This window comes from Leptosomus discolor, chromosome 17, assembly GCF_034619465.1.
Source record: "Leptosomus discolor isolate bLepDis1 chromosome 17, bLepDis1.hap2, whole genome shotgun sequence".
NCBI lineage: Eukaryota > Metazoa > Chordata > Aves > Leptosomiformes > Leptosomidae > Leptosomus > Leptosomus discolor.
In genome coordinates this window covers 11,084,564-11,108,687 of record NC_141407.1, presented here as the reverse complement: position 1 = coordinate 11,108,687, position 24,124 = coordinate 11,084,564, and the positions used below count along the sequence as shown (strand labels likewise).

Below are 24,124 nucleotides of genomic sequence, written 5' to 3'. Positions count from 1 at the left end.
AGTTTAGATTTTAACTTCCTGCAAAGTTTGATATCAGCTAATATACTATAGGATTAATTTTTGTGTAATTAACTACTGCAAAAGCTCATCCCCTGGATGGGCATAAGTGGCATAACTCTTATTATTTCTGCTGGAGGGGTGCCAGTATACACTAATTGGTGATCTAGCTCACATCCCGTCCAATGTCAGCAACAGGAGGGAGAAATTAGCTGCATGGCTCCCTCATCAGAATCTATGTGTAAATGTCATTTTAATAGTAACTGCTTTTATTGGCCTAGTTGAGGCTTACAAATAAGATTGCTGTATGCTCACTAGTGCTTTGAATAGTGCTGAACATAGTTCACAGGATGCTCACTGCTTGCACTGATGACATGGTAGGTTGTCCCCCAAAATCTCTTCAATTTCTACCCTTCTACCTTGTCTTCTCTATCTAATACCTCCTCAAATTTTGAAGATCACACTTCTTGTATAAACTTGTAATATTTTTCTGAAGATACATTTGTAAGAATAAACAGTTGCATTTTTGACCATTTCACTTTAAAAGTGGCACCCAGCACCAGTATTTCACACAGCTACAGGTGCACCTTTAAAGAATCCATAGTCCCAACCTAGCAGAATATCAAGTCATTCACTACATAAACAGAACAGGATGAATAATCCAGAATGAATAATCTATTCAGTGTATACTGGCACTTCTGTTTGTAGCTTACAAGATTGAAGCTTTTCAATACTGTAATTTCCTGCAGATATGTTTGACTAACACACAAAAAGAGTAAGTGGCTCACAGGAATTGTTACTTTTACAGTCAAATGCAAAACTCCTAAGTTCCTATTTTGCTCTGATTGCAAACTACAGAGTGTGAAAGGTCACAGTTAGTGCCGTTGTAGTACAGTGTGAAACTCTCCGAAATGAAATAATGATCTGAAGTAGTTTTAACCAGAAGTCAGAGCTAAATATTTGCTGGTGGTAAATAGTCACGTTGGGAAAACTCAAGTAAGTGTTTGTAATCAGCAGCCATCTGGGGACAGGATAGACAACCCAAATTTTATTCTGACAAGTCAAACAAAGACTAGAAGCACTGTTCATTCAGATCAAACTTTTTTATATCAATAATGCCTAGTTTTCCTATTAATTTTTAATTCTGTTCTAGTCTTCAGTTTCCACATCCTGCACCTCACTAATGGGAATAATCTGGAAATCCCAAGCACTCATCAGCTGTAGGTTATGTTTGGTATGTGTGTGAGTGTTTGCAGGATCCCAGCCCACACAACAGCTCTTAGGTGCCTGGGGGCCTGCTTGAGGACAGGTGTCCTGTTTAACAAACGCGCTTGGACACTTTTACACGTGTTCTTGAAGCTGTACCACTGACAGTCTTTGAGGACGCACAAAATCAGGGTTCCAGTTGCTCAGTGTAAATAAGTGACAGAACTGTATCGCAGGGGGAAAGTGAAATTTTGACCTCATCCTTGAATTTCTGGACTATAATTTTTGTCTGTCTTCAAATACGAAAAGGAGTGTACATTGGGGGCAGACAGGAGTTGGGGACCTTTTCTGGGAAAAATACATCAACTAAACACCTCTGATACGTTGCCAAACTTACTTTAACTCCATTTTTAAAACAAAGGCTGTGGCTCTGCCTTGCAGCACAGTTGCCTTCTGTTCCCTCTAAAGTTGCTAGTTCTCATGCAGGATGGGAGAATGACCAAGTCTAATTTAACTGCTGTTACTGTAGTAACTACAAACTGTTACCAAATAATCATACTAAAAATCCAGATATTGCTGCCAACAGTTTCTTTTTTTTCTTTTTTTTTCTTGGTGGATTATGACTTGTAGTATCTGTAAAATCTAAAGGCATAGCAAAGTTTCCCTGAATTGAGTGCCAACACAAAACAAACAGCATTGCTGGTAAGTAAGAGAGAGGCTCCACAGTTGTAGCTTAAGAGCTGCACAAACATTCTGTGTTTGGTGAACCACTCTTTATTTTTGTGGTCTACAAAACTACATTCAGAACACAGCATAATTAAAACAAGGACAGAATTCATGAATTCATGAAGCATTTACTATGTAAGCCAAAGAAAAGATAAATTATATGCCTGAAATGTTTCACTGAGCCATGATTCATACAAACAAAAGTGCTGGCAGGAATACATTCTTTTGATATGTTTTTCTAATGACTGAACTGAAACTACAGTGTAAGTATTTAAGGTGCTCATTACCCCCAAATTTGGCTCCTCAAAGAAATGAATTGAACATTTTCATAGTAGCTGTTAACTTCTAATACTGACTTTCTTCTGTTATTTCTAGAGTTTTCTTTCATTATTTGCCTCTGGGGCTTTGTGCAGCATATTATGCAGTGAGCTGCTACACAGGTTTTTTGCGGTTATTTGACTATGGCTCTGAAAATGTGATATTGTAGGACTCCACATTATCTGTCCCTGATTTAGGGGCTGATGGCCTGAGTCTGTGCTCTTCCCTGCAACAGTATTCCCATGAAACAAGATGGATCGCAGCATCTGTTAAAGTCCAGATTTGAGTTTGTATCTCGGTAGCTAATGGAAGCTTTTTCTTGGGAATCCCAAAGCAGGGTTCCTTGTGCAATAGTGGGTCATTATGGGGCCACTTTGTGCTCTGCAAGTCAGAGTTCAGGGATTTTTGCATAGCGTCCTGCCTCGAGCTCTGCACAGTCTGCAATAGCTTTCACTTTTGCCAGGCAAAGTGTGGCTTTAGCAGGGAGATACCCTGGAACAGCTAGTGCTGCCAGTGGCGGTACCTGTCACTTCTGCAGTTGTCCCAGGTGGTGCTTGCTGCTGCTAACCACTGTTCACTACAATGCTCAGCAGAAAGATCCCTTCCTCCCAAAGAGAGTGCAGCCCAACACCTTGTGCCCAACCAGCTTGCGTGTGTAAAAAGAAAAAAAAAAAATTACTTGTTTTTTTTGATAGCATCAAGTACTTTGGTTATGAAGCTAGTTTTGTTTAGCAACAGATCTTCTGCCTCCTGCTTCTTTGGTCTCTTGCCTTGAGCCTTTGTTGCCCCTTTAGCATCTGAAATAGAGCCAGCATTTTTCATATGACCAGAGCTCTTTAGATGGCAGCCCAGGAAGCAGGGCTGCCGAGGCTGGCGTGGTCACGCATCTTCTGCATGGGACATATTGTTCTTGGAGCCACTCTGGCCTGTAACTGGCAGCTGGACAAGGTGGTGTGTTAGACCCTTGTAAAACTTCTAAATAGCCTGTTGAAGCACTCTGAACTACTGTGCTGTGTTTCTTCCTGGGTAAACTTGGAGACTGGTGGGTGGAGAATTAGACAGAAGTCTGTTATTGCAAGTAAAACCTTGTGTATTTTAACTCCTTAAATACTGCATGGAGACTGGCCACTCCATGCTCGTCTTTCCTGATGCCAATTTAGCCCTCTGAAGTTTTAAAACATTTATTCATTTTTAGTCTACTCTTTCCTCTAGTGACCTACAAAAATGTATGTCCTCTGCAAATCATATACAAATATCGTGGGGTTTTAATCACCTAGTAGAGGGAAAGGTTCTAAAGATTACAATTTTATTTTAACTTTTCCTAGTAAAAATGGCGCTGAACGATTGTCTAATTGTCAGGTTAGGAAAAAACCTTGGTGTCACTTAATCCTCCAGGCAGTCTGGGAGCAGTGATTCAAAGATGTTGTTTACTGGAGACACCTGGACAGGCTCAGTAGTTTTATTTCTTGTCCTGATTTTTCCTCTGGAGTAATCTGGGCCTCTAATATCCTAACAACCGCCTTTCTAGTCACTGTTTCCTGAGTGACCAGATGTGCACTGCTGTCTAAATAGTTGGGGATGATAACCTCCAAAGAATTATGGCACTGGTATGATTGTCTGTTCAATAATGTCTCAAATCCCCTACCAAAGTCAAGGCCACCATCACGCTAGGCACAATTTGCTTTAATAATAATTGACAGATCCAGCCCTGCACTTAGAATGCAGATGGATAGAGGGAGGAGGATTATTGGTAACACTCGGACGTTACTAGCCAGATGTAGTACTCTTAAATATTAAAAAAGGAAATGCTGAATGGGATGTGAGGACTTGTCTCAAGGTGCTCTTCCCTGCACAACATTTGTGTTGGCTTCACCTGTGCAGGCTAAAGGTGAAAGTGGCCAGAATGGCAGGAAAATTCAGTGTAAAAGGGTGCCAAGCTCTCCAAAACTGGTCCAGGAAGAGGTTTTTAAAAACCAGACCCTTGTTTAGGTGTCTAAACAGAAATTGAGTAACTTAATATTACATACTTGTGAGGGCTTGAGCACTGGAAAACTATTTTTGGACTCTGGGAACTGTAATTCCAGGAAGAGAGGAGGCAGCTCCATCTGGCTCAGAAGAATTACTTTGAGTTTTTCCTTTTTTTCCTTATTTTAATCTGTAACATGTTTCTGTTTGCTAGATAAAAATTATTTCTGGAATTGCAGAATACAGAATATCGGAAGCAATCTTTGTATGGTACAATGAGACACTGAGCTGTCAAAGGCCAAAATCTCAACATTTGTTCCTATTCACAAGTTCAGTGTTGGAAAGAGAAAAGCAGTGTTGTTTGGGATGCCGTGTGCAACTTTACTTGTGTTTGTTATAGTTGGTAGCTGAGGACAATGTTCCTCCAACCAACAGCAAATGCTGAATATATTAGAAAAGAGGGGAGAGAGATGTATAAATGCTCCATTGTTCTGAATACGTAGGCTGGAGAAGTATGGTTGGAATTGGGGTTGTGACTCTCAGAGCAACATAATGCAAGTCACAAATGTTACTCTTGCATTCCACTGGAAATGAAGCAAGCTAGGACTGAGGAAATTCTGCCCCCCTTTTTTTAGGAGATAGATGACTGCAACAGAAAAGACCTACAGCAGGGCTCGGCAGGTGTCAACGGTCTCACTGCTGAGCAACCTGAAAAGGCAGAGGTAAAACAAGACAACCCCCAACCAGCTGCTGCAGTAGATAACTCCGTCATGAGTTTCCTTAAAACACTGGTAAGCTTTTGCCTTTCCTTTTCATCCCCTGGGTATGCTGCAAGTTGTTTATGAAAATCTGTTGTGGACATGTTGAGCTAAATGCAACATGTTTGCTGTCATGGGCACTGAGAAGTAATGAAGCCAAACAGGGGCCTTAGAGAATGACTTGAGTGACAGAGAGATGTGTAAGTACAGTGCAGTCACGACCAAATGATGACACCTACTCTGGAAACTTCCTCTTCTGCATATACTTGTAGACCTGGAGGTATTTAGCTGTCTTAAGGATTTTCTGCATGAGGAAACTTTATTTTGTAATATCTTTAAAAGTTCATTTTTATAGATTAATTGGATGTATAAGCTTGAATAATATAGCCTTGATCCAGATATTTTTCATTTTAGCCATGACTAAGTTGTTCTCGAGAAACATTTATATTATAAATTTTCCCACATGGGGGGGAAAGCAATATTTGTACTTCTTTCATCTTTGTGCTAGAAAAAACCTGCTAGTTTCAAACTGAAACTTTCAAACAAGAGACGGAGTTGGGTGTAACTGTTTGTTTCTCTCAAATACATTTAAGGTCTCCCCAAGCAAAGCTGAAGCCAAAAGTGATTCTGAAGACAAGGTAGGCAGATTACTCATTCTGTCACTGGTCACTAGATATTTCTGACACAGGTACATCCTCTTTGTGTTGCTTTTTTTCCCCAATTGATGTTATTTGAAGTAATTTGAAATATTTTCCCCTGAATAAATTTGAAAGGAAGATGAGCTTAAACAGTGCAATGCTTCATATCATGTTACCATAAAGATCTGAATGTAGCACTTTTTGCAAGGTTGATGAGGACCTGCTAATACTTTTGGTTGTTATTCTGACTTGTCCTTGACAAGGTCCCTGCAGTGAAATCCTCCTGAGTCTGCAGAAAACACGATTTGCTCATAGAGCTGTGCCAAGCTCCTGGTTTTTCATTTCTGACTGTGTATGTACATGTCTCCTTTATCTCTCTCCACACCTGGGGAGCTGCCACATCCTGGTGGGCAGCACTTGTGAGGTTCCCCTGCCTCTGGCAGCTCTGGGGCTAGGTGGGCAGGGGGTGTGGGCAGGCGCCTGCTCCCACCCTCCCGCCCTGCAGTGCACCCACAGCTGCTGCTGGGTCCCCCCTTGGGGTGCAGGAGGATGGGCAAGGATCAACTTCCCGCTGAAATCAGTAAAAAGCAGAAAGAGATCCCACCATTTCCTCTCTGGGACTCACCTGGCTGAAGCACCCCTGTATGGACTGTGCTACAGTCAGGGGCGATGGGCTGCTCCTGTGCAGCAGCTGAAGCCTCAGGAAGACAATGGAGCTGCTCTGAGCTGGACTGGGACTTGCAGGGTGAGCTGTCCTGCCCCGGCCGCTCATGCAGAGATGAGGATCAGGGTTTTTTTAAGTGGGGTGAATTGAACACTCAAGCTGTTCTAATACAATGCATCAGGCTGACTGCAAGTGGGTGTGATGGTCTCTCAAATCTGTATTGGCTGGGCAGGTACAGAACCAGAATGAGACACTCCTCTGTCTAACAGGCAGATGTGGCCTCTTGCTTTCCCCTTTACAAACCATTTGTTCTTGGATTCCCCTGGCAAGGGGCAAATTGTTTTCATCATCCATGAGCAGTGATAGCCCTTTATCCATGAATTCAGAAAATCTTCGTTATTATAGCTTTCATTTGTTATTAGAGATATGAAAGTATCAGATTGATACAATGTATTTAACAAACTTGCAAAAAAAAAAAAATCCAAAACACAAAAATGTGGAAAAACCTAAACTGTAAAAATTCAGTTAAAAACAATCTTCTAAATGGAAAAATGTAGGTATTTAAAGAGTTCTGCATTCTCCTTTTTTCCTGTTCTGTTAGTACCAAAACTTAAAATAATTTCAACAGAAGCAGAAACGAGACAATTTGCTTTAAGATGCCTTCTAGCTCCTAGTGTTTCAGTGGTTTGCATGCATATCACTGATTGCATAACTGGGAACTTCCAGATTAAATGCTCTTAGACATTGTTATGTCTAAAATAACTAAAGCTTTTCTTGCAATGCCTGTGATAAAATTTAATTAACACATAAAGAATAAAATCCTAATAAAGGAAATGGTCTTTCCACGCAACTATTAGGTAGCCAAAATCACTATAGGCATAAACATTTTTGTTTTCTATTCTATTTTTCACCCTTTTTGTCCCATTCAATTTTTTTTATTATCCCAGTACTAAAACAGTGAAGTCAGACTTTCCAGAAAGCCTGGTGAGTACACGGGGGGTACACACCACTTCCCAATTGTAGCTCAATGATTCTGTAAAATGTCAGCCAAGGCTAAGGTCTTACAAGGTACCCAGAAAAGGTAGCTATCAAATTGCTCTGTTTCAGTGAGACTTGTAGCTCTTTCAACAACTTCTGAAAAATCCAGTTGTTCCGTCCTGTTTGCATACCTGACTATCAGGCGTACCCACGTGCTTCTGTAACAGGTGACTGTTGGTGTGGGTGTACTGTAATTTGGAAACAAATATGCTGTTTGGGTTTGGTTTGATATCACACCTGTGAGGGTAAACAAATCCAGGTGACTAGCAGGATATGGAAATTTATACAGAGTTTAAATGAGTGGATTTTTTTTATTAGTAATTCCTTTGTCTTCACTATCTTCCTGATACGAAGAATGACATTTTCTCTGTAATGAAGGAAAAACGTGTTAAAAAGGGTTCATTTATCAACTGCCATATAAAAAAAGCTGCAGATTTTTCAGCTGATACGCATAAAGATATAATGGTCACTTTTAAACATGAAGTTATGTTCTTGGGTGAGGCTTTCCCCTTTGTGCAGTTTGAGCCTCCCCTGAGTGCCGTGGGCCTTTCACGTGGTTTGGCTGGCACAGGGACGGCTGTGCCTTTGAGTCCTGGTTGTGCTTTCATTTTGGCTGCTTGGGTGCCCCTTTGCAGGGAGGAGCTGAGTTTTATCACGCCAGGGCCGGTACATTCCCAACGTCTCTCAGCGATGCTCTCCCATAGCTAAGAGGACAGACAAGCTTTCTCATAAATCTGAGAAAAAGCCACAGCCCGCTGCAGCTGTGAAGCACGGCAGCATACTCCCTCCTATCAAAATGGGAAGGTGTGAGGCATCAGTGAAGCTGAGCTCGGTGGTTTTAGTAGCAGCATGCTGTCAGCAGTGACGTCTCTGGCTTTAACCAGCTGGCTAAAGACATGTATGCTTTCAGCAGCCTGTGCACACCCGTAAAGATTGTCATTTCATCTCTGTAAACAGAGTTTAATATGGCTTGAGTCAACTTCCTTGGATTAATTGATCCTTTGCAAGTTTACACAAACCAACATGGTGTTCGGATCAGATCTGCCCCAGATCACCTATCTGACCCTTCTGTAGCAGATCCCGTCTTGTTCCCGCAGCACTGTGCGTTTGGGAATACTGACAATGGTCCAGACTATTGCAGGGAAAAATGCCCAATTTTGACTCAACTGGCCACAGCCTCTTCATAGTATAAAGCACTTTCTAGGAAGCATGTAATTGCACTGAACGAAATAATCTTGAGACCTAGATCTCAACTTCACATGCTCAAACGTGTTACAATCTGATCTCTGGACCTTTCCTCCTACCTTATTAGTTGTGGTCAACCACAGTGCTTGATACTTCCCATTGTAAATACCATAGGCTGATTGTTTCTTTGGAGTTTGGGTCTCTTCATGTTTCCATAGTTCCTGGAAATTTTTATCAGCTCACTTTAAAGCTTTTTACTGATTGGAAGCTTTTATTTTTGCCTTATTCAAGTGTAAAAGAAAACAGGATGAAGCTTGCGAAGGGGCAAGCTGATTACCTGGGAGGTAAATACTTGGGTCAGTTGTCATTAAAATATAATCTTTAAAATCTGTACTTCACCATATATTGGCCTGATTCTTAATTAAATCAGGAAATAAATTCCCTAAAGGAGAGCAGAATGAAGTCCAGGACAGTAGCAAGTGAAAAATACTACATACTCCTTTGTACTAGGTAATCACAGGCAACTTACTGCTTTAAAACCTGACACTGAGACACTGAAGAGTGAAGAATGCTACCCATGGCATTCGTGATTTGTCATACGTTGTGGGCATAGGCACAGTGTAGACTCTTGTGTTAACTTGTTTGTATGTTGAAGCTCAATTAAGCCACCTTGAGTACTTCTGGTTTTTTGTCTCCTCACCTTTTTTTTATTACTGAAAAGATTAAAATGGTGGGGAAAGGAAAAAAAAAAACCCACAACAAAAGCAAACCCTATTGTTCATAACATGAAAAAACCCTAAGCTTCTTTTTCCTGCACTGAAAAATCCAGAGGGTTATGTTGAAGATGGGGGGGGAGGAGTGGGATAACAACTACTTGAAGAGTGAAGATTTGAGGAGTTACTCCAATTATGATTTTTAAAAACACGTTTTTTCCCAATGCTGCAAAAAGTTAAATGAAATTCAAGTTTTTCTAAGACTTTTCTATAAGTCGTGTATTTGAACAGGTCCACCTCTACCCTATGCAGGGTAATTCAGTCTGCATTGACTGCAGCGAGTCTGCTACTACTTTTTTAAAATAGCCTGATAACGCTTCTTCCCATATAGATACATATCTATCTATGTTTCTTTTATAGCCCTTTGCAGTGGATTTTTCAAGGTGCTGCCTACTTTTTTTAGAGATCCAGTCTCTAACATCAGTGGGAATATGATTCCCAAAACAAGTGCCTCCTGCAGATATTAGAACAGAATGAAAAGGAAGCAGTGCTCATTCGATGCTTTTAGTATCAGTCTGTCATTATTATTTTTCTGACATTTTAATTTCTAACTAATTTCATGAACATTACTGCAAACTTGGAATATTTTATGTAGTATCTCATGAATACTCATACTGCCCTTTTCCTAAGAAATGCTTTATGCAAAACATCTTAAAGTCCGTATAATACTGCAACAAAAAGAATGAAAGTATTTTTAAAGATTTATACATTTGCCTGCTTTAAAATTGTAAATCCCAAATTCAGTTGATTATTCACGAATTTAAGGTACAGAAGTTTGTCTGTGGAATTTGGGACTCAATGGAGGTTTGGGGGGGCAGATTGTGGTTTAATTTTGAGTCAACTGGATTGCTCTAGCTTTTATATTTATTTTGCTACCTATGTGAAAGGAAGTCTAAGCAGAACTGAGTAATCACTCAGAAAACATAATTTGTTGTCCAGGGCAAAAAGGGAATGTTTGCTTTTAATACTACACATATGACTGTTTGAATGTCTTTCATGAACCAAATAAGAACTTTGCAATAATTACTCAACTGCAAATGCTGTTGTGCAAAAGGGATCGAAAGCGGAAAAAGGCCATGGTGGGCAACCTGCTCCGAAGACAGCAGCAGAATCCCAGACGAAAGGAGCCAAGAAAAAGAAGGCAGAGAGTCCCAAGCTAGGACACAGTACATTTAGTAAACTCTTTAGGCACAAGGTCTGTATGAAACTCTAGCAAGAGCAGAACCCTGAGCAGTAACAGATGGCTCCTGTCACAGAGAGAAGTTACTTAATTGGTAACTGAAATCAGCATCTGGCCAGCTGTGCAGTGTGCTGAAAACTACTGGCGTGAGCATTTCGTGCCATACACTATGAAAACGACCTTCACGTGCAACATTTCTCTGGTTATACCATCTGTGAATTCAGGTTTCTGAAACAATTCCTCTAACCTTCCCTGCTACAGGCTTCCCAGTTACACTCACTAACGCTGACTAAACCTCCCTGGCTACTTAAAAATAAAAGCAAAGGTACTGACAAACAATGGATTATGCTGATATGAACAGCACCTGCAGTTGTAGGAGAGGTGTAAGAGCTCAGTCCAACTACAATTAAGGCTTTATGATCCACATTGCCTTAACATTTGCTGTCATGTGGTTAAAAGAGGTGATTTGGTGAACTTGGGCATCTGATATAGCACAGAGAAGGCTGGAACATGGAATTTCCTTCAGGAATAGTTACTTTTCACTGGAAACAAGAAAAGTAATTGTTGATTGAATTCTCAGTTCAATTTGAAGGGAAAGTCTGGTTTTCAAGGATACTTTAAAGTTGTTCAAAATGCACATTGTTCATGTGAATGATTGTTTCAGAGGACATTAGCTTTTATCTTAAAGAAAAACCACTGAAAACTTTTAGTCTCAAGGTCCGTATTTGGTCATTTCTGCATTCTCTGAAGATAATCTGCTATGATGTTCTGTGGCAGTGAAGCAGAGAATTGTAGCCTTTCAGGCCAAAGAATGCAGAAGCAGAGACCCTTTCACTGACGGAGGAAAGTAATTAATATTTAATGCTCACTCAAAACACCCACATGGAATTTCTGGTGAGTAGGGGGGCTTTACAGTCAAGGGCACAAGGCAAAGGGAATTCTTTAAGATAATTTCAAAACAAAAATGTCTTTCTGCTGTCTCATTTTTGAGATGTCATCTGCATATTACTGAAGAAATTATAGTCTTCCCAATGGTTTGAAGTCTACGGTTCTTGCCAACAGCTTAAAGTTTAGATCTCATCTTGTATCATACTACATTGATAGCTAATAGTTTTGATATTTAATTCAATAAAATATTAATTACTTGTTCATAACGGATTAGGGCTTCCTGGTAAAAAACACACCTGGCTAGCATTTTTTAAGGTGCTAATCCTCTTCTACAACAGTTCAAATTCTTGCAATGAGTTGTTAGGAGAGATGATTGGTTTTTTTATTAGGCTATTTGATGGAATTTTAAAGGCTTTCAGTCTAGAATGAAAGCAGTTACCTTGAAGGAATGCAACAGCACTAAATTTTTATACTGATAAAATCTGTCTTATAAAATGTCATTACTTCTTAAATAGTTTTTTCTTGTTTCTAAGTTTATTTTCACAGCTTTCTTTCCATATACAAAATACAGAAGCAATAACTAGGTATCATTTATGGCATATTAAAAATAAAGGAGATGGATTAAAACAGTGCCAACAGTTTGTTTGTAAGGCTGATTGAAAGTAGAAATTCAAATCAGCACTGATGTGACAGGCTAAGCCCTGAAGTTATCACCTCTAGTAAAAAAAAAAAAAGTAGTTCTGTTTATCTCACTTCATTTGAAATGCCTTACTGTGGTGTGTCAACTAGATGAATAGGTAATGAATTCCTTTATTTGAATTTATCACTTTAATACATGTATTCATATTTAATTTTAAGCACTTCACTGTCTTCTCTGAAAGTTCTTTCTCTGCAAGTCTTCCAAAATGCACTTCTCCATACCTTAGCTAAGAATAGATTGACCACTATGTTAACAGAAACATAGTTTTTCAGTGCCCTGTGTTTACATGAACGCTAACTTCAAAGCAACTTCTGAATGTTGTTTTCAAACAGCAAGGTGCATCCTAATACAAATCCATAACACAAGCAATGAACTGTGATTTGGCCATTTGACCTCAGACCGAGTTTGGATGGCATTTGACAGTTTGGGTCCTGTCTGTTCTTTTATTCCCATCCGTGTATATTTGCCTTGCGTTGCGTGTCAGTTTTGCAGTACGGCTGTACTGATTTACGGAATTTTTACTTGGAAGAGAAGAGTTAATTGCATTTTCAGCATTAGTACTGAAGTACACTACTTCTTACCACTTGCTCTGGATCTTGTTCATTAGAGCTAACCACAAAAAGTAGTTCTTGGCTCCTGCAGAATAATTCTCACCTATTCTTTCAAGAAATCCACAAAGTGTGTGGCAGGCTGCCTAAACCCAGGGGTAATGGGCTCACATTTACTTGAGTTTGTGGATTGCTGCTCCTCTCTTTGTACAGCTCAGATATTCATCTTCAGTGGAAGCTATGCTGAGTGTTAGGGTCAGCAGATCCCGGTATGAATCGCTGGCCAGGAAGGAGTTTAATAAACTGGATCCCTCCTGGCTTTGTGTATTCTGATGAGATGAGAAGACCTGTCACTGAATGATTTTTTTTTTTTTTTAACAAAAGGATAAATCCCATTTAATGTATAAAAGCATGAGGGGATGGACTAAACCAACCTCCAGCACCTGCAGAGCTTCTCTTTGTAGTGCTGCAGCTCCTGCTTTGGAGTTATAAAGCCACTGCTGTTCTGTGCCCTTCATTTCCAGGCAGCCATCTGCCTATGTTTTGTATCCCAGAAAGCAAAGCTTCCCGCTCTGGAAGTGACGTTAGCACGTCCCTGACCCGTGTGCGCTTACCCCAGTGGGAAAGACCCGCTGAAAGCTGCACATGCAGCCCCAGCTCAAAAATCCCTGTTAATATCTTAAAACCCTGTGTAACATATTACCTGAAGACACTGGGAATGCAGATGTAAATACACATTTTTAAAGAACAAGACTGCAAGAACAGCAGCGTGAGCACAGAGCAATTCAACACAAGGCTGTAATGCTGCTGCAGGTAGAAGGATGGGAGCTGGCAGTTCCTTCAGGCAGCCTCGCCTCTGCCAGGGATCAGTTTCCATGGTTGCAGGAGCCAGGACTTTCACAAACATTCACTAAAAATAAAATAATTTGACACAGACAATTCCTGAACTGTGTAACTGAGTACTGATGTTGCCAGAGACAGACTTGTCTTTGTGTTTTGTTTCCCTTCAGGCTGCAAAAGAGACCCAACAGACAACTAATACCAAAGTGAGTAGGATGATTCAAGTTATCTGTATGAATAACGCAGTCAAAGGGTAATTATTCTCACTGTCATTTTCAGTCTCAAAGACAGTGTTTTAATTTCTTTATCAGTTAACCATCTCTGTTACAAAGGGTGAGCTGCTACATAATTCGTTTCCTCTGTTCAAGACATTACTTCACTTGAAAGGCCAGGGATGCAGCTCATAAGCTGTGTCTTGTTGCCTTGCCTGTCCTGTGCAGTGGTGGTTTGCTGTGCGTTTACCTCTTGCACCAGGTGATGCCTGGACCTGCTGTGAGCGTCTTGTCCTTCACACATTTCCAACAACCTTTGTTTTCGTGTTTCCTTTTAGAGTGTTGAACAGCAGCCTGTTACCTCTGTAAAATCAGACAAAAATGTCCCTTCCCTTCAAGAGCCACAGACAACTAAGCAGAATACAAAAGGCCCAGAGCCTGCAGCCCTACAGCAGGCAGTGGCCAGCGAAGCCCCCAAAGAGGTGACGAAGGAGAAAGCATCATCCACTCCTACGCCGCTGAGCAAGCTCTTTTGGAAAAAGGTATGTCTGAATTTTGGAGCTGGTCCATCCCACAGCTCTGTCTTCACATAGCATTTAGAGTTATTGCTAAGCATAAAGTCACAGTAAAGCAGTCAAATGTGCACAGTTGAGCACATTCCACATGCTAAAGGCACAAGGGGCATAAACAATATATGCACGTACAAACGTATAGGTGAGCTTTGGGCAGTCACATATGTATGTGGCTACTAATGGCAGTTAGATTCCTGCAGAAGAATCTTATAAAACATAGTCTTTCAAACCTGTCTGTAGTATTTTTTAATGATATTCTCTGTCCATTCACACATTTGTTAAAAATCCCAGATTATAGCACTTTAACAAATTGTATCATTAATAGAGATACAGCTATAAAAAAAACAGCATTTCATTTTTGAAAAATATATGCTTTAGTTCTAAATGAAAACCTGCAATCTGTTGGGTCTATTCTTACTCAATAGAAAAAGTTTCATATCAGAGTGGATCAGTCTTTAAGTCTGGGGATGGAGGCTGACTGCCTAAGACACATTTTGCGTCAAGTTAAATAATTATTTTAATGAAAATTAGGACTAACTTTGAAAACACAGTTCCTGTTTCCATGATCCTTATGGTTTATAAGCTGAAGATTTATTCTTTTCTCATTTTATTTAAGAGAAGAGCTGTATTAAACTTTATGGAATCACTGTGTGTTGAATAACTGCTTTCCTGGGCTTCTGTTCAAGTTCAAATCCCAGAAATGAACTGCTTCCAAACACACAGATGCTGAGTGACTAGTCCTGCAGCTTCTTTAGCTCTGTTTTCCCTATTGAGCAGTGATACTGAAGACACAGTTTGGGGGTGTTACTTACATTAAAAAACACCAAAGGTGTTTAGATATTTACAGAGTGAACATGCTTGAAAACAATCTAAGCTTGAAACATTTGTTACTTGGGACTGAATTTCCTGCAGAACTGGGCAAATCAGGTACTTGGAACGAGAGGAAAGCTGTAAAGAGGAGGGAGAAGGAGGGGTTTTTATACAGTTGTTATTGCTACAGAAACCTCCTCCTCTGAGTAGTCTGGCTTATTTGAAAGCAGAAATGGAAGTAGGATGTATGCTGAATATCAGAATGAAACAAGAAAAAAGAAAGGCTGTTTCTGGTACGTGGTTGTATGCAGTTTCAGTTAAAAATTAAAGTAATAAATCTGGTCTGGAGTTCCGTAATTTCTTGTTAGGTCTTTTGTGTTTGAAGAAGAAAAAGCATGTAAGAAGGGAACATTTTCTTGCAGAAAAATAGTGAAAATCATTCCTCTGGAGGAGAAATTGGTGGTGATGGTTTAAAAAAAATCTGATAAGGCTTTGGTAAGATTTCAAGACCTTATTTTGAAAGATTAACCCAAACTAATGTAGTTACAGACGTTTTATTGCTCTGTATAATATAGGTTCTGCCCACAGTGAACACCAGCTCCCATATCTTGTATTATAGCTAAGCTAAACTAGGTCTAAGTACCTAGTTTAGGTTTCTTTAACCTTATAACGATCTTCATGTGAAGTCCTGGGATCTCAAACATCTCAGGTGTATAAACTTGTCCCAAAACTGTCTTTCACTTCTGTTTGTTCATGATGCTGGATTTATCCTATATCACCATCAGCTGCTTACACCAGGATATTGAAAGTGTTGTAGAGAACTCTCTACAAGTCCAAGCAGGTTTTAGTTGCTACCAAAAATATTAAGGGCTGGTTAAATCATTTATGCAAATGCACTGAGCTATGATAGTATGCAAAAACTGAACTTTGTAAAATGAGCCCATTTCTGCTTTGTTAGAACTTCTTGGGTCTGGAATCATGCTGAGACCAAATGTTTTTGCAAGGTTTCTGGAGTAAATTTCCACGGTAGAGAACTGAATTTGGTCCTAAGAATTAAAAACAAACAAACAAAAAAACCCAAAACAAACAAAAAAAACCCACAAACAACAACAACCAAAAAACTGCCTGCTCAAGCATTGAATCCTTACCTATAAAAGGCTGATGTTGCTTTACTGGATTTTCTTGACAGAGAACAATATTATATTTCCTTTGATGAAAGACCCTGGTGACCCAGTCAGCATGAAGCTAAAAAAACAAGGATAGATGTAAAAAAAAATATATATATATATATATACTTAGACTACAGGTTAGCCTCAAACTCAGCTTGGTTTGAAGACTCTTCCTTTTTTATCTTTCTTTCTGGCACACTTAATGTACAGCCCTTTTGCTAGGATAGAGGTCTGAAGCTAGCAACTGTTCCAAATAGGTGTGTAAGTCAGAGTCATGCATAGCTTTTCTTTTGAACTAATGAATAGCAACCACAACACTCAATAGATCCAGGATTCAGATCCAGCTTCTCTCTTTCCAGGCAGTCTCTTAAATATGTCTCTTCTGATGAGCTTTCACTTCAAAGTAAAGCTAATGAAGTGCCTCTCAACACATTGCAGTTAATGCTGCTGCTCTGACTACAGACAAATAAATACGTAACAGAGAAAAAATCCTTATTCAGCTCCTTAAATGGAAACCACTTTGACTGTATTTGCCCCATTTCCTGATCAGTCTGCACAAGAATTTCATGACTTACTCAAATATTTGTCATGGTAGCTTTTTTAACACTAAGGAATATTAATGGAAAATTACAGTTAGTAATTTCACATATTTGCATTGGAAACCTGGTTTCAAGACCTTGTAGGTATCTGATCAGGGCAGAGAAACATGACGCTTCATTTATATCTGATCAAAGCATGCCAGTAAATGATGGAAGAAAGTGATTGAGGGAGTACTATTTAGACCACTCTGTGAATCATCTTTTTTTTTTTTTTTTAAATAGAATTTTAAGCTGTTGCAATTCTATTGCCATACGAACACAGAAAAATCATGCCCTTTTTAGTGAGGGGTATTTATGCACTGGTAATACAACAGCAAACTGCTTAGCTATTAAGTGAAGCAGAATAACACCCTTTATTGCTGAGCCTGCAACCATACACTGCCATAGGAAAGCAAAGATAAATATTTGGGTGGAGTGTGGGAGATGAATGTTAAAATTACCCAGGACCTACCAAGCCAAATTTTACCTGCTCCCATCCTGGAATATATCCCCTATCAGACAGGAGAGAAGGAGATTCTTGCCAGTTTTTGCTGGGTAAATGGATGAAGGAACGTGAGAGTTCCCCCTGGTAGAGGGAGTGAGGAAGACAATAAGCAACTGGCTTTTGGGGTTCATCTCACAACCTGACTACCAGCATAGCTGCCATCCTTTCAGCAGGGAGGGGCCTTAACCCCTTAACCTCCTCAACCAAATAAAACCAATAGGACTTGTGAGTCGGAACCATGCTTGTGGGCTGTTTACAGACCAGTGTGGTTTAACCATAAGCTGACAGCGGTTAATACTAATTGGTTAATAGTCTGAGCTGTTACAGCTCAGGATCTGTTGAGTGGCACCTTCAGGCAGCAGCTGCAGGTCACAGGGAGATCTAGGGTGGAGGTCCAAGAGCATGTTGGTGGCTAAAGCTCAGCTACCTTAACTGCAGCAACCTCTGTGGTCTTTGCACTAGCAAAGGAGGGCAGGAAGGTGGGTTAAAGTCTCTCTAACCCTCTCTGCTTCCTGCTTGTGAGTCTGTGAGCGGCAGGAACAGATCTCAAGCATGACTACTCTTTTAAGTGGAAATTTCTTGAGCAAAAGGTCATCTCTCATATACATTGTTAAGATAAAAGAAAAGCTGCTTCGTAAAGAAGGTACGACCCAGGAAAAACAGAAGAAATGCAGTGGAGAGTACCAGTTCAGACTCTGGCACAAGATCAAAGCAGGGCACAGTGTTTACCTCAATTTTGGAGAAAGATGCAGCAAGCAAAAGGAAAACTCCTATCAAAGTTATCAGGTCACAATATAAGTTACACTCTCATAAGGCAACAATTTGTATGGTCAGGAACCTAGATGAGAAAATGGTGTAGTAATAGTTCCCCAAAACAATAGGCGGGTTTGTGAGAACCAGAAGATGACTCAGAGTAGACACAAGCTTTCCCCACAAGTGTTTTAAGTAAGCTTATTACTAAAACAAAATTAGGGACACTGTAATTTAAAAGATGGAAAAATGCTTCCCAAACACAGTGAAAGAGCCTAGTGAAATAGTCTTAAAACACCAGTAGTAAAAATAAAATATTATTTTGGAAAAAAAAAAAAAACAACATAGTAGTTTTGCAACGGGAAGAATGAAGGATGGTGCTTATCTTCCCTCAGACAATTGTATCTTGAAATCATAGAATGGTTTGGATTGGAAGAGGCCTCAAAGATCATCTCATTCCAACCTCCCTGCCATGGCAGGGGCACCTCCCACTAAACCAGGTTGCTAAATGTTTTCTAAGCTTGACAGAGTGCCTTTAAAAAAAAGAAAAATAACTCAATGGCACTTCTGACTCTGCACTGCATAACAACAATAGCTGCTGACTTAGGTTAAATTTATTACAATTTGTGTCTGAGGAAAGTGGAGGCAGAATTTGGACCCATGAATCCAGCAACTTTGGTTGGTACAACTTATAGGTATAAGGAGATAACTTACTTTTATGAGAACATTTACGTATCAAAGACAAAGCTGATAGAGCTGGGTTGTTTGCCAGTTGTTATATACAAATTGCTGTTTCTTTCTAAAACTTGTCACAAAACTTGATAGAACTTTTGGGTTTCTCCCAGGTGAAGTGAAGAAACCGAGCCCGTTGCTCTAGAGAACAGTTTAGGTTAATGTAACATCATTCAAAGTTTGACTTCATCTTTGTCAGGCTCTTCCTATTACACTTTCAATTCCTGCCAAAAACACCTTGGTGATTCTCTTGAATGCACAAACGGAAATTTTTCTTCTAGTTTCTTAGCGGAAATAGGAACAAAGATGAAAAACTCTGTTCTTAAACGTATGTCAGAAACCTTCTTTGCTGGAAGGGGTTTTCCCATCTGCTGAGAGACTATGCATAGGCACTCCTCGCCCTTCTGAAGTATTCAATATACCATGGCCATGTGTCATCAGTCTCCAAGAATCTGCCACCTTGGTCTTATTTGAGAAGAGGATTTTGTGATGTCTCTAGAGTTTCCTTTTGTCCCAGCATATCTGAATACCCTGATCTGATTGCACAAAAGTTGTGCAGCCTCCAGCCTTGGAGATACTAAAAGCTCATTTTGACAAGTTCCTCAGCAACTTTGGGCAGGAGGCTGGACTAGGCCTCCAGAGATATCTTTGGGATCACAAAATTGTAAAAGAAAATCTTCAGCATCAGTTAGTACGGTCTTACAGAGGGAGATGGGTATACAAGAATGATTCCTGGAGGCAATCACAATAAATTTATCATAAAACTTTTAACAGCAAGCCTAAAATCTTAAACAAGATAACCTGTAACTTCTGGAATAACTTTGACGTGCCTAATAGTACCAAATTAAAGTGACTGTATAGGCACATTGGATATCTAAGTTTAAAATAAAAAAGTAAAAATAAATATTCTAAAACAGGATTTAAACTTTCCTAAAGCTGCCTATAGAATCTATCAAGAAATGTACAAAAAGTCACTGACTACTTCAAACAAGTCAATCTCTCAATATTTGGCTATCACTTAGCTCTTTATTTAAATAAGTAATGCTTTTCAGAGTTTGGCATTTCATTCCGGGATGCATTTGTTCTCAGCAGTGACACTAATGCCATTGCATAGCCATAGCTTGAGAGACAAAACTCATTTGGGCTGCAGCTGCAGCAGCACAGCAGTAATATGATCGCAAACTGCAACCTGTGAATGATGAGCTCCCAGAAGCTAGGTTGCTGCTTTATTGAGCCACTGTTTCAACTCATGCAATGAATCACTTCCTTCAAGCAAATAGATCGTGAATTGATTATATGTACGTGCGAATAGGCAGAAATATAGATTAAAATTATTATAGATTGATTATCTCAGAAATGTTCATAAATATAAATTAAATCTACAATTCTGTGGGGAAGTGGGCTGTGCTGCAGTCATCTCAGGCAGCAGGATACAAGGGATATTTATTCCCTCATCATTCTTCCCCCCTCCCACCTCACCCTCAAAGGTGTTTCTTCCAAGAGAGGAGTAAAGAACAAAGCAAAATCTCTCATGCTGCTGTAGAAGTCCATGGTGAGTCCCCATCTTGCATGTGGGGTCCCCTTTAACTCAAAAAGAATAGGATAGAACTAAAAGGTATAATACTGAGACAAAAATGCATAAATATATTGAATGGCTTCTGTATGAAGAACTACAGAAATCAGGATTTTTTATTTTTTTTTTGTCTCAGAAAGGTGTTGGCAGAAACGAAGATGACAGCAGCATACAGAATGACTCCTGTAATATAAAAGGTGAACAGGAAAGATCAGTTATTGCTCAAAATAAAAGAAGTAAAGTATCAAATAAAACTATCTGGTGACAAACAAAAATACTTTTTTTAAAAAAAAAAAGCATACTTTAGCTGTAGAATCCTTTTCCATAGCCTGCTGCTGGATGTCAGGAATTTGTATCAATTCAGAAAATGTTTAGCTAAATTTCTGTAGGTGAAGAAAAAAAAAAAAATCTATCAAAGGCTATTAAACCAAAGATACTACATGGGAATCACCAAGTTGAAGACAACTGGAAAAGTATATGAGGGCAGTTGTACTGTAAGCTGCTGCTGGAGGCAGTATCCATTTTTTGCCACTCTGAGTCAGGATCTGGGGCTAGGGTGAATCTTTGGTATTATCTTTTAAATTGTTCTCATGCTCATGTGGCTAAAATTAATTTGGTCAAAGTAACTATGAGCATGAATCACATATGAGTTCCTGTAAGTATATGTAAAAATTGTGAAATATCATTGAGGCTTTATTTACAGCAGTTCTTTCCTATAGTAACCATAGTACACGTTTCATCTGTAACTGGGCTGCATTTTTAAGCAGTAGCATGTGTTGAAATGCCAGTATCTAGGGTAACTGCTTCTACTTGATTCGGCATTGGAGGCTGAGGGTGTAACTTATCCTGCTTTTATAACGTTCTGCACCTTTCTGGAATAGGCTGAATTATGAAGAACTTGCTCCAGGTCAAATTACCTGGTTGCTAGCATAATAGCTTCTTTATAAAGGAAGATACTTCTTTATACATTTACAGTGCGATGGGAACTAATTAGTTCTTGAGGGCACAGAAGAATGTTATTTACCAGGGGATTTATAAGAGGCAGAATAGTCAGCTAAGGAAATGCATGTTCAGCCTCCCACCCTGCTGTGCCTCTACCTCCTACAGCAGAAACGTGCCTTCTGTTCACATATTCTGCTCTGCACAGGTCTTGTTCAGTTAAACACATGGAGCATTCCCAGGATAGCCTTGAGAAGGCTGTGGAATGAGACATGCAGGAGATTAATCAATAAATCTTCCAGGGATCCATATTTCAGAGGAATTTACAAACCGCATGCTTCTGAAATACTATTATAATAGAAGGAACTTCCCAGTAATTCACAAAAGCTCAGTGGGACCCAAAGTCCTTCTATAAAGGCAACATTGCTGAGCAGCCAGCAGCTTTTCTTGAACTCAAATGACGGTCAGCACTATCAGAGGGTGACTGTGATCACAGGATTAGGTGGAGTAATAGATGAGCTACTTAACCACCTTGTACCTCAAGAAGTCATTTATATCTTTGCAACCGGGAAGAGGAGCTAGTGCTGCGTGACCAGCCTGAGAACGCTGTGGCTGGGACATTGTACTTCTGTATTTTGCCAAGAAGGGTGCTAAACAGAGATTTAGCAATTAATAATATCCATGGTGTGTTTTAATTAATCCTATTCCTGCTTTTGTGTGCAAACTCCCGAGTACAATCTTTCTCATTTTTACTGGTTTTACCTGAGTGTAATCTACTCAGGGCACTTGTTATTATATGTAACTTCATCTAAATTTTCTTTTTAAATTGTAATCAAAGATAAATTATTGTGTTTGGGAACTGGTACTGCAATTCAAGAATAGCTATTTCTTCAGTTTAAACAAGTGCTTAGATTTGTACCAGTTTATACACTTGTCTGAATTGGGATGAATCTTGCATGTAAGAAGGGAACATTTTCTTGCAGAAAAATAGTGAAAATCTTTCCTGTGAAGGAGAAATTGGTGGTGATGGTTGGTTTAAAAAAAACTTGATAAGGTTTTAGGAAGATTTCAAAACCTTATTTTGAAAGACTAACCCAAGAAGAAACCTGCACAGACACAGTGAAGCTGAGAATGCTTTCATGCCACAATTGTTCCTGACATACCACCTTACTGCACTGCTGAAGCACTTTGATTGTAAGCCCTTAAAAAAAACAAACAAAAAAACCCCAAACCAACAAAAAAATCCACCAACACAAACCAAACCAAACTCATTGATTAAGTCTGAATGGTTTTTTCCACTTTCTTACTATTTACCGAAAATAACCCCAGAACGCATCGGAAGAAGCAGAGATCGTAAGCAATGAAAAAGTAGATGCATCTCTAGAAGCTGTCGCTCCTGACAAAGATGAGAGCAAGAGCCCCGAAGCCGCAGAAGTGAAACCTCGGAGAGAAGAAAGCAAAACCCCCAAGGCGAACCTGCGGAAGTTCTTTAAACTGGTAAGCACGGCGCGCAGCTTCGAGAGCTTGGAGTGACGTGTTCCTGCAAGGCCGGGGGTGGTAATTCGTGAAAAACCCTTTGAAAACGAACTGTGAGGGTGCGGCCGCGCGGCTCTGCCCGTTTCCAGAGGCGGTGCGTGCGCGGCCCCCCGCACCCCGCGGCCCCCCGCGCATTCCGCGTTCTGCATCGCCCCCTCGTGGCTCGCCCGGGCAGAGCCCCGGGGCCGCTCCCCGCTCCCGGGGCCGCTCCCCGCTCCCGGGGCCGCTCCCCGCTCCCGGGGCCCTTTTTCCCCCGCCGAGGTGGGCCCGGGCAGCTCGAGGGGCTTGAGCCAGCGGTCGCGATTGCCACCGGGGCAGCCTTCAGCTTCACGAACCGCTTGCACCGGGCGATGTGCGGCGTGGGCAGGGGCTCCTGGAGGCAGCCGTCCGCTGGTAGCGGCGGCAGCATCAGCTGTCCCGGCACTGCCTCGTTGTGCCGTCCCGCGCTTGCTTCAGGGGGTCGTGTTTTTTAGTAGCGAAACTTTTTTTTTTGGCAGCTCGTGTAGGTTAGCTAAACTGGCCTGTAAAAGGATACCATTACTGCTTCAGAGATGTTACATGTTAGATGGAAAAAAAGACAGACATAAAGTAGAACGTAATCCTCCCCCCCAGAAGCAGGCTGGAGGAAAGAAGGAAACGCTGAGGTGATAATGTGGTTGGCATCATCCTGTGGTTATAGGTGTGAAGAGCTATCCCCATGGATTTGTGTACTGTACACAGCCGGACAGTGTTCCTCAAAAGAGTCTAGAAAAGTGGCCAAGAAAGAAAAAACCAAATCCAAATCTAGAACTAACACTTCCCTGAATAAAATTCTAGCAGGCCTGGAGGATTTATATAGCAATTGATCTATTTTGGCAAGGTTTACAAGAGTGTATGGAAGATTTCTATTTTTAATCAGTGCTGGTTTATTTTTGGGCAGCTGCGTGGTGTGAGTAGCTTATACATTAAAACATGTAATTTCTTACAACATGATATAATAAATAGCCCAAGTTATCTGCTCACAGGTACACGCTGTTACATGCTGTACCTCACAGGTACAGGCTGTGAACTGTCACGTTGTCAAAGGTTAAATTTTCTGAGTCAGTCTGTAGAAGGTACATGCAACAACCCAAATCCTGATTTGTTTTTTATTTCCAAAAGATTGGTATTTCTTTTATTTCCAGCTGTTTGTTAGCCTCAGCCCAACCCTTGATGGGTGCATTTACTTTTTGTTCTTCAGAGTTACTTTACTACATAGCCACTCTGGTGTATTTGAGGATCCAAGCTAAAATTCTTAGTATCAGCCGAGAATGGTGCACCTAATGTGCCTTTATTTCCACATAAG

General features: G+C 40.3%; 1 protein-coding gene across 2 annotated transcripts in view; it reads left to right on the top strand.

Moving 5' to 3' along the window:
- Positions 1-24,124, top strand: part of BCAS1 (brain enriched myelin associated protein 1) — a 49,454-nt gene that overhangs the window by 10,953 nt on the left and 14,377 nt on the right. For both annotated transcript variants that reach the window (XM_086474843.1, XM_086474842.1), the window contains exons 4-9: positions 4,848-5,003; positions 5,564-5,608; positions 10,323-10,463; positions 13,595-13,630; positions 13,975-14,178; positions 22,594-22,761. In XM_086474843.1, the coding sequence (XP_086330969.1) occupies positions 4,848-5,003; positions 5,564-5,608; positions 10,323-10,463; positions 13,595-13,630; positions 13,975-14,178; positions 22,594-22,761 (750 nt within the window). The remainder of the gene's footprint in view (positions 1-4,847; positions 5,004-5,563; positions 5,609-10,322; positions 10,464-13,594; positions 13,631-13,974; positions 14,179-22,593; positions 22,762-24,124) is intronic.